Source organism: Oncorhynchus kisutch, linkage group LG17, assembly GCF_002021735.2.
Source record: "Oncorhynchus kisutch isolate 150728-3 linkage group LG17, Okis_V2, whole genome shotgun sequence".
In the NCBI taxonomy this organism is placed as follows: Eukaryota; Metazoa; Chordata; class Actinopteri; order Salmoniformes; family Salmonidae; genus Oncorhynchus; species Oncorhynchus kisutch.
In genome coordinates this window covers 62303859-62314782 of record NC_034190.2, presented here as the reverse complement: position 1 = coordinate 62314782, position 10924 = coordinate 62303859, and the positions used below count along the sequence as shown (strand labels likewise).

The 10924-nt window shown below is 43.3% G+C and overlaps 1 protein-coding gene across 1 annotated transcript; it reads right to left on the bottom strand.

Moving 5' to 3' along the window:
* Positions 1-70: 70 nt before the first annotated feature.
* On the bottom strand, positions 71-8946 carry LOC109908068 (rho guanine nucleotide exchange factor 19). The gene is made up of 9 exons (XM_031794333.1): positions 8593-8946; positions 8213-8342; positions 7949-8023; positions 7137-7226; positions 6696-6859; positions 1896-2054; positions 1715-1794; positions 1448-1552; positions 71-1218 (listed from the first exon to the last, which is right to left on the bottom strand). Exons 2-9 carry the CDS (start codon positions 8222-8224, stop codon positions 1061-1063), a joined length of 843 nt encoding a protein of 280 aa, XP_031650193.1. The 5' UTR covers positions 8225-8342; positions 8593-8946; the 3' UTR covers positions 71-1060.
* Positions 8947-10924: the final 1978 nt, after the last annotated feature.

Below are 10924 nucleotides of genomic sequence, written 5' to 3'. Positions count from 1 at the left end.
GTCAGCAAACATTCAGGCTCCACCTACATACTGTATTATTGGGAGAAAAAAAAGTCAGTCGTCATTTAAATCACAGAAAAATGTAAGTATGTGCATTTATTTCAGGGGTAAAGCATTTACAGTATTGTGCTCACAACCAGAGATCTCAAGTAGCTCACATGTGTTATTAGTCTTTTGTCATCTATATTTTTCAATTCTAATATTTGTTATAATGGTATGTTTTTGGCAGATCCTGGCCCTTATAAATTACAGTCATAATAGTAAATTAGACATATATTCATTTAAACATGTAAGTACATCTACAGAATGTACATTTACATCATTTTCTCCATAGAGAATAACCAGCTAGGAGCATAAACAAATACACATGCTGCAACAGCAATCATTTAAATTAGTACTAACATTTCAGAAATTCAACAAAGGTATATTTAAAAATAATAATAATGTGCCAATGGAATGGTGTACATCTACATGTAGATTGTAGTAGTGGTTGGTAAATAGTATTATGTGTTCCATCTTAATTTTGGTCTACGCGTAAACAGCTCTCAATGTCAAATCACAGGGAAGATGTACAAACTCTGTAATCCTCAATGTTTTGTTGAAATGGACTTTCTCCATTAGTAAATTAGTAGGCTAGTCATGATTTGAATGTACAGTATGTCTGAAATTGTGTTTATTTCGAATGCTGAGAGGACTCTTTAAGATGACAATTAAAGTGCTTGAGGCAAAGAAAAACACTTGATTTCTGATGTCCCAGTAGTTGTGTTACAGTAGTTGTATATGCAGTCATAGCAAGCATGAGTGAAAGGAAATTACTGCTATGCAGCTGGAAAACCATACTACTTAGCTATATTGCTTATGGTCAAGATACGCCAAATCTTATGAGCACCTGCAGACTAAATAAAGCTCCCACATCCAGATCACCTGAAACTGCTCAGCTATTATATAACTGGTGTTGCGTAAAAGCTGGGACTTATAGATATTTGGGGTTGAGAGTTACTACACCATTACGATTGGACATTCCAAGTGTAAGTTAAAAGCTGCAGGGTGGAGAGGACACTTAAAAGAGCTCCTCCTCCAGTTTCTGTGTGACACACTTGATGCGGATGTTTTCTCTGAGGTTGCGGAGACGCGCACTGCGATTTGTGATCTCCTCTACATTGGTTTTGGGGAACCAGCCCCGCTCCCCATCTGACAGCCGAATGCCCTCCACCCAGCCTGTGGATATAGAATACACGACAAACTCAGCAAACGAAATCACACCCAGTGACATTATCACTTGTGGTGGTCTATATGTTTTACACTGAAACTTTGGGTTTGACATATGATAGAAAAGTCCTATGAACTACTTTAAGGGTAAAATGTTTTTATCTTAATGAAGTTGCCCTTTAAATGTATACTTATTATGATAGTGTTTAATGTGAGGTCGCCAAATGGAGTGTCTCACCGTCACTTGTAATGGTCTTGGCTTGAAGAATATCAGCCTTCTCCAATGTTAGCTCGTCATGCTCTTGGGCCTGGTAGCTCTTGATGCACTGAACTTGAGAAAGATCTGAGAGGAGAAACAAAATGTATCGAAATTCATGAAAAAGGTGTAGTGCTGTTAAAATCTATTTTTACAACTTTTTAAAGCATGAAGCAATATCTTCCAGGTTACAGTCAATTAAACAATAGAAACTCAGTGACACTGCAACATGTGACTGCTTATACTCACCATCATTCTCACTGGCCTGCTCAATGTCTTCCAATGGATCAGAGGGGAACATGGCTGTGATCCATCTCTGTTTCCCACTCCTGGGAAGAAACAAAACCCATGTAGAGGCTGTCAGTTCTTACATTATCACTACCATTACAAATCATGATCGTGATTGATAGTGGTATGTGCACTATCTCACTCAGTGTGGGCCTTGAGCAGGATGTGGTGTTTGAGCTGCTGGCCCTCACACAGCTGGAGGTGGAATATAAAGCCTGAGATGCCCTGGAGCTTCTGACTGAAGTCCTTCACCTTCAGCTGCCCAATCTTAGCGTGAACAAACACCATGAACTTCCACGTGCTGCAGACAGATCAAGGACAGGAATTTGTCAATGTATGCCATGCATCACTCAATCAACCAGCATTTAGGACATAATGCTATGAGCCATACATGTCATTGTATAGTATAGCATGGCACAGGTTAGTATACTGTAGTATAGCATAGCATATTTTAGCATATCTTAGCATAGAATAACTCCATATATATAAAAAACATACAGTTGAAGTCAGGAGTTTACATACACTTAGGTTGGAGTCATTAAAACTCATTTTTCAACCACTCCACAAATTTCTTGTTAACAAACTACAGTTTTGACAAGTCGGTTAGGACATCTACTTTGTGCCTGACAAGTAATTTTTCCAACAATTGTTAACAGACAGATTATTTCACTTATAATTCACTGTATCACAATTCCAGTGGGTCAGAAGTTTACATACATTAAGTTGACTGTGCCTTTAAACAGCTTGGAAAATTCCAGAAAATGATGTCATGGCTTCAGAAGCTTCTGATAGGCTAATTGACATCATTTGAGTCAATTGGAGGTGTACCTGTGGATGTATTTCAAGGACTACCTTCAAACTCAGTGCCTCTTTGCTTGACATCATGGGAAAATCAAAAGAAATCAGCAAAGACCTCAGAAAAAAAGTAGCAGACCTCCACAAGTCTGAAGGCAGCAACTCACTGCCTTCCTGAAGACAAACAATGTATACAAAATGCTTCAGTCTGGTTTTAGACCCCATCATAGCACTGAGACGGCACTTGTGAAGGTGGTAAATGACATTTTAATGGCATCGGACCGAGGCTCTGCATCTGTCCTCGTGCTCCTAGACCTTAGTGCTGCTTTTGATACCATCGATCACCACATTCTTTTGGAGAGATTGGAAACCCAAATTGGTCTACACGGACATGTTCTGGCCTGGTTTAGATCTTATCTGTCGGAAAGATATCAGTTTGTCTCTGTGAATGGTTTGTCCTCTGACAAATCAACTGTAAATTTCGGTGTTCCTCAAGGTTCCGTTTTAGGACCACTATTGTTTTCACTATATATTTTACCTCTTGGGGATGTTATTCGAAAACATAATGTAAACTTTCACTGCTATGCGGATGACACACAGCTGTACATTTCAATGAAACATGGTGAAGCCCCAAAATTGCCCTCGCTAGAAGCATGTGTTTCAGACATAAGGAAGTGGATGGCTGCAAACTTTCTACTATTAAACTCGGACAAAACAGAGATGCTTGTTCTAGGTCCCAAGAAACAAAGAGATCTTCTGTTGAATCTGACAATTAATCTTAATGGTTGTACAGTCGTCTCAAATAAAACTGTGAAGGACCTCGGCGTTACTCTGGACCCTGATCTCTCTTTTGAAGAACATATCAAGACTATTTCGAGGACAGCTTTTTTCCATCTACGTAACATTGCAAAAATCAGAAACTTTCTGTCCAAAAATGATGCAGAAAAATTAATCCATGCTTTTGTCACTTCTAGGTTAGACTACTGCAATGCTCTATTTTCCGGCTACCCGGATAAAGCACTAAATAAACTTCAGTTAGTGCTAAATACGGCTGCTAGAATCCTGACTAGAACCAAAAAATGTGATCATATTACTCCAGTGCTAGCCTCTCTACACTGGCTTCCTGTCAAAGCAAGGGCTGATTTCAAGGTTTTACTGCTAACCTACAAAGCATTACATGGGCTTGCTCCTGCCTATCTCTCTGATTTGGTCCTGCCGTACATACCTACACGTACGCTACGGTCACAAGACGCAGGCCTCCTAATTGTCCCTAGAATTTCTAAGCAAACAGCTGGAGGCAGGGCTTTCTCCTATAGAGCTCCATTTTTATGGAACGGTCTGCCTACCCATGTCAGAGACGCAAACTCGGTCTCAACCTTTAAGTCTTTACTGAAGACTCATCTCTTCAGTGGGTCATATGATTGAGTGTAGTCTGGCCCAGGAGTGGGAAGGTGAACGGAAAGGCTCTGGAGCAACGAACCGCCCTTGCTGTCTCTGCCTGGCCGGTTCCCCTCTTTCCACTGGGATTCTCTGCCTCTAACCCTATTACAGGGGCTGAGTCACTGGCTTGCTGGGGCTCTCTCATGCCGTCCCTGGAGGGGGTGCGTCACCTGAGTGGGTTGATTCACTGTTGTGGTCATCCTGTCTGGGTTGGCGCCCCCCCCCCCCCCTTGGGTTGTGCCGTGGCGGAGATCTTTGTGGGCTATACTCAGCCTTGTCTCAGGATGGTAAGTTGGTGGTTGAAGATATCCCTCTAGTGGTGTGGGGGCTGTGCTTTGGCAAAGTGGGTGGGGTTATATCCTTCCTGTTTGGCCCTGTCCGGGGGTGTCCTCGGATGGGGCCACAGTGTCTCCTGACCCCTCCTGTCTCAGCCTCCAGTATTTATGCTGCAGTAGTTTATGTGTCGGGGGGCTGGGGTCAGTTTGTTATATCTGGAGTACTTCTCCTGTCCTATTCGGTGTCCTGTGTGAATCTAAGTGTGCGTTCTCTAATTCTCTCCTTCTCTCTTTCTTTCTCTCTCTCGGAGGACCTGAGCCCTAGGACCATGCCCCAGGACTACCTGACATGATGACTCCTTGCTGTCCCCAGTCCACCTGGCCATGCTGCTGTTCCAGTTTCAACTGACCTGAGCCCTAGGACCATGCCCCAGGACTACCTGACATGATGACTCCTTGCTGTCCCCAGTCTACCTGGCCATGCTGCTGCTCCAGTTTCAACTTCCACCTGACTGTGCTGCTGCTCTAGTTTCAACTGTTCTGCCTTATTATTATTCGACCATGCTGGTCATTTATGAACATTGAACATCTTGACCATGTTCTGTTATAATCTCCACCCGGCACAGCCAGAAGAGGACTGGCCACCCCACATAGCCTGGTTCCTCTCTAGGTTTCTTCCTAGGTATTGGCCTTTCTAGGGAGTTTTTCCTAGCCACCGTGCTTCTCCACCTGCATTGCTTGCTGTTTGGGGTTTTAGGCCGGGTTTCTGTACAGCACTTTGAGATATCAGCTGATGTACGAAGGGCTATATAAATAAATTTGATTTGATTTGATTTGGTTCATGCTTGGGAGCAATTTCCAAACGCCTGAAGGTACCACGTTCATCTGTACAAACAATAGTACGCAGGTATAAACACCATGGGACCACGCAGCCGTCATACCACTCAGGAAGGAGACACCTTCTGTCTCTTAGAGATGTACGTACTTTGGTGTGAAAAGTGAAAATCAATCCCAGAACAACAGCAAAGGACCTTGTGAAGATGCTGGAGGAAACAGGTACAAAAGTATCTATATCCACAGTAAAACGAGTCCTATATCGACATAACTTGAACGGCCGCTCAGGAAGGAAGAAGCCACTGCTCCAAAACCACCATAAAAAAGCCAGACTATGGTTTGCAACTGCACATGGGGACAAAGATCGTACTTTTTGGAGAAATGTCCTCTGGTCTGATGAAACAAAAATAGAACTGTTTGGCCATAATGACCATCGTTATGTTTGGAGGAAAAGGGGGAGGTTTGCAAGCCGAAGAACACCATCCCAACAGTGAAGCACGGGGGTGGCAGCATCATGTTGTGGGGGTGCTTTGCTGCAGAAGGGACTGTGCACTTCACAAAATAGATGGCTTCATGAGGCAGGAACATTATGTGGATATATTGAAGCAACATCTCAAGACATCAGTCAGGAAGTTAAAAAGCTTGGTTGCAATGGGTCTTCCAAATGGACAATAACCCCATACTTCCAAAGCAAAATGGATTAAGGACAACAAAGTCAAGGTATTGGAGTAGCCATAACAAAGCCCTGACCTCATTCCTATAGACAATTTGTGGGCAGAACTGAAAAAGCGTGTGCGAGTAAGGAGGCCTATAAACCTGACTCCTGACCTGCTCTGTCAGGAGGAATGGGCCAAAATTTACCCAACTTATTGTGGGAAGCTTGTGGAAGGGTACCCGAAACGTTTGACCCAAGTTCAAAAATAAAAAAATGTAACCCCCTTTTTATCCCCAATTTCATAGTATCCAATTATTAGTAGTTACTATCTTGTCTCACTGCTATAACTCCCGTACGGGCTCGGGAGAGACGAAGGTCGAAAGTCATGCGTCCTCCGAAACACAACCCAACCAAGCCGCACTGCTTCTTAACACAGCGCGAATCCAACCCGGAAGCCAGCCGCACCAATGTGTCGGAGGAAACACCGTGCACCTGGCGACCTTGGTTAGCACGCACTGCTCCCGGCCCGCCACAGGAGTCACTGGTGCGCGATGAGACAAGGATATACCTACCGGCCAAACCCTTCCTAACCCGGACGACGCTAGGCCAATTGTGCATCGCCCCACGGACCTCCCAGTCACGGCCCAGTCGTTTGACCCAAGTTAAACAATTTAAAGGCAATGCTACCAGATACTAATTGAGTGTATGTGTGAACGAAATAAAATATGAAATAAATCATTCTCTCTACTATTATTGTGACATTTTACACTCTTAAAATAAAGTGGTGAGCCTATCTGACCTAAGACAGGGAATTTTTACTAGGATTAAATGTCAAATGTCAACATTTTTAAAAAATGTGAAAAAAGTTTACATGTATTTGGCTAAGGTGTACAGTATGTAAACTTCCGACTTCAACTGTACATTTTACATATTTAGAACTCACTCTTTCCTCCTGGACAGCAGAAGACAGTCATTGAACAGATGCAGATAAACAGGCCTTGTGGGCAACTTGAACTTTGACCCAGAAATACTCATGGTCTGTGTGTCCACCTCCAGCAGTTCCCCGTGTTTGACCAGCCAGCGAGACTGGGAGATCAGAGGGAATATCTTAAATGGGGAGATGTATGTTATTAATGAGCATGAATGAACAGTTAATGAATTATTACTGGGTTTAGAGGCATAGTAGTTTCTTTACTTGGGATATACAATGGGCAAACATGATAGGGTTAACCCATACTATGGCAATAAGAAATAGGATTCTTTGTTCTTCAAAACCAATACTGAAATGGATAGAGGAAAGGGGAACATACTGTACATGAACATACAGTAGGTGTACTGAGAATGAATGTTCTCCATGTTCATAATGAGTGATGTTTTCATCTACCTTGCCCTCAAAGTGGATCTTCTTATTGAGGTGAATGAGCTCTTCCATCCTCTTCATTGATTGCACACTGGAGTTACACTCCTTTATAAGCTGTTTTGGGCACAATAGTCTATTAGAAAAAAGTTTAATTGTTTCTTCAAAATGCAATGTCTATGTCTATGCAAAGTCTACTGTTAATGACCAGAAATTGGCCTCACTCCAGCTTTTGGTATAAGGAGTGGCTGAGGTTTTGAATTCTTTGTAACCCTCTTGCCGATAACTAACGATCTGAAGCTTCTGTGCATGTGCAGGATTCTCTACTTTACGCACAGTCTCTGCTCTGCTTGTTCGCTGCTCAAAGAACAGGCTAATCTGGCGAATTTCAGTGATGATTGGGGAATGGTGCTCGTGCAAGATGACAGTATTCGACATAACACAACCGACTATAATAGCATATTAGAAGGCTACTGTAAGACAAAAAACACCACCTCATTTCTTTTTTTTTTACTCATGCGGAAAAATGTGTGCTTTGATTGAAACAAAACACAGGTAGGCCTATGTTACAGTTTGTTAACACCATCTACTCAAAAATGTGCTCACTGTTCATAATTTCAAAACAACACTGCACTTCGAAACAGCACTGTACATAACTCAAGAAGACCCAAATGCATATCCCCATGAAACTGATTGAGATCAAATGGTTGGCTTGCAGATGCTGCATGGACATTTTACTGGTAAAACTTGAAGAATTAGCAATCACGATTGACAGTGAGAAATGTAAAGGGAGGGTGACCACAAAAATGTGCGTAAAGTATTTTGTATATTTCTGTTACCCTTTTCAGTTCATTGAAGGCCTTGGTGGCTGTGTCTTCACCCCTAGAGCCTGGTGTTGTCCTCTTCAGGATATTCTATAAGATAGAAGGAAGATAGAACATTTTGGATCTAGACTTTCACCTCAGGGCACTGCAAAAACTTACTGCTGTGTCCTGGCATATTCGCTGGTCAGTAACCTGATGTAAGGTAGAGTAATGTTCTGTCCCTACAGCCAGGCATGAATAGTTGAATTTTATGGTGAACAGGGGCGCTCTATATCGTACTTCCACCAGCATCTTAAGCCGTGTGATCCTCTGGAAGGGGAGGATGAGGAAGGAGGCAAGGGGAAGACGCTGGCAGATGGGGTCTTCCTCCAAACGAGCCAGGATACCTGGGAAGCGAGCATTCTCCTGTCTACAGAGAAAATATAAAACACTAAAATCAAGCAACATAGTCGGAAAACCTTCACTGGTATGGATTGGATATGTAGTGTATATCCATGGTCACGAACCCTGGAGAGCTACGGGGTTTCGTTCCAACCCAGCACTAACGCACTTGGTCTTGATGATTAGTTGATTATTACGGTCATTTTCAAGCATCATACTTACAGACTCGAATGTGCAACAAAGACCAATAAAAATAAACACAAAGTAAGATGGCTCACAACAGGCGCTGGTAGGTCTGTTCCTGGTAGGCCTGGTTGGTCACGTAAGGGAGGTAGACCCTTCGCAGGGCGGGACAGTGGGTCAAGACGATGTCGCATACGTCAAAACGCAAGATGTCCTCTTCCAACCTGTGCTCCAAGTCCTGCAGGAACCTAGACCGAGAGGAAGTGAGAGCGAGAGGAAGAGAGGGAGAAACAAAGAAAGTGAAGAATTCAGTGCAAAAAGAGTGAGTGATTAAGATAGAAAGCCAGAGAAACAGAACCCCCAAATACTGAGCGAAAAAACAAGACAGAAAAAAACAGAAATAATCTCATGAAATATGTTCAAGAAATGTACTCTCCCATCAGTGTCATGTTACTATACTATACCGCTCACTGACGTCCTTGACCTCAGGGAGCTTGGAGAAGAGCCACTGTCTGTCCTGGGTCCCCAGACACTCCCCCAGCTCCTGGGACAGCATAAAGTGGTCCACCGCGATGGCCAGGCTCCGGATGTACGACGCCTCAGATGTCACTAGCTCAAACTTGGCCTGTGACGAGGAGACATTATGGGCCTTTCGGAAGCAATAGGAGCACCTCTCACTCACAATTCAAATCAAGGTGCTTTATTTATATAAAAAATATCAAATATTATCATGAGACATTATGGGGAAACACATAGTTAAAATAAAATCATGAATATAATGTTATGACCACAAATGTTATGTCATAAAAAATGTAATCCATCACATAGATGAAACAAATCCACTTAGCTGGCTAATTGGACATGCTAAAAGCCTGTAGGGTTGCCATAGAGATGTATAGAGGGTGCACTCCTCCACAAAAGTCATGCACAACTTCTATGCATCTCTTTGAGTGCTGCCTAAATCCCAATGTGGCTTGATGTCATCCTCATGCTCTCACCTCCTGTAGTTTGCGCTCCTCGTTGCTGAAGTTGTCCAGCTGATCGCTGGTCTGGACATCAGGGATGTCCTGCCACAGGGAGAAGGCGGAGCCTCGTGACGAGCAAAAGGAGCTAGACGGAGACAGATTGGACGGAGATGGGGCCTCCCCAGCCCCTTCTACCCTTAGCCTCTCCTCCTCAGCACCTGGCTCCTCTCCCTGCTGCCTCTGGATTTCTCGGTTGATTGCAACATCACTGTACTCCTGGTACAGAATTGCTGAGGAGAGTGAGAGAGACCAAGAGCAAGAGCAAGAGCAAGAGCAAGAGCAAGAGCAAGAGCAAGAGCAAGAGCAAGAGCAAGAGCAAGAGCAAGAGCAAGAGAGAAAGAAAGAGAGAGAGAGAGAGAGAGAGAGAGAGAGAGAGAGAGAGAGAGAGAGAGAGAGAGAGAGAGAGAGAGAGAGAGAGAGAGAGAGAGAGAGAGAGAGAGAGAGAGAAAGAAAGAAAGAAAGAAAGAATGAAGGAGCGCAAGAGAGAGAGAGAAGTAAGAAGAGTATACAGGGTTGATTGAGAATTAAAATCGTTATTGAAGAAAGTTTTTAAAAAATACTTTCAGATGTTATGTTGTTATGTAGCATGTAGTTGAACGAGCGTGAAACAATTGCTATGCCATATAAATACCACTGACACTAGAGGTGGAGAACGGAGGTGGAATTAACCAAATTATTGACACAGGATAAGAGGAAAGTAAGACTCACAGCTGGGGAGAAACCGTGACAGACGATTGGAGCTGCTGACTGTGGGAGGAGTAAACCAATCCTCCTCGATGGATTTCTTCCTTATACTGTGGGAAGGGTTGTGGTTATAATCATTATAGCAGTGTTATTTACAGCAGACATCTTTACGACCCACTTCCAGCAAAGACGTATAGTTGAAATGTGACTTTGTGAGTTTAATCTTGATAATATATACCCATTTTAGCTGTTAAAACACACTTTTTGATTGCGAATCCAGTGCTCCGTCGATGTTGTTGCGTGTTATTGTCAGCAGTGGGTAGTGGCGGTACAGGTCCTACAGGACTGTGGGGGGCGCTGTGACTGGAACCACCTGAGCCACGGTGCCTGGAAGTGGCCTTATCTGGAGAAGAAGAAGGTAGATGAGGTAGAGGTCTTCATAAGTCCAACAGACTCAAAATTCTGAGATCCAACCCAGGACACGAGCAGGCCCGGGTCTTAAATTCTGACTTTTGTCTTGGATCTGGGTGGGTCTGATATAATTGCCATGGGCATGTGCAATTAAAATAGATTTACCGACTAGACCCATTTGGACCTGTCCTCTGTTAATTTACTGTTTGTGTGATGAGAACTGCACAAGCTTGTTATCTGTGTCAGCCAATTGCAACTCAATAAAACGCTTATGTCCAGCTGAAACTGGTTCCAGCTGCTCACCTCA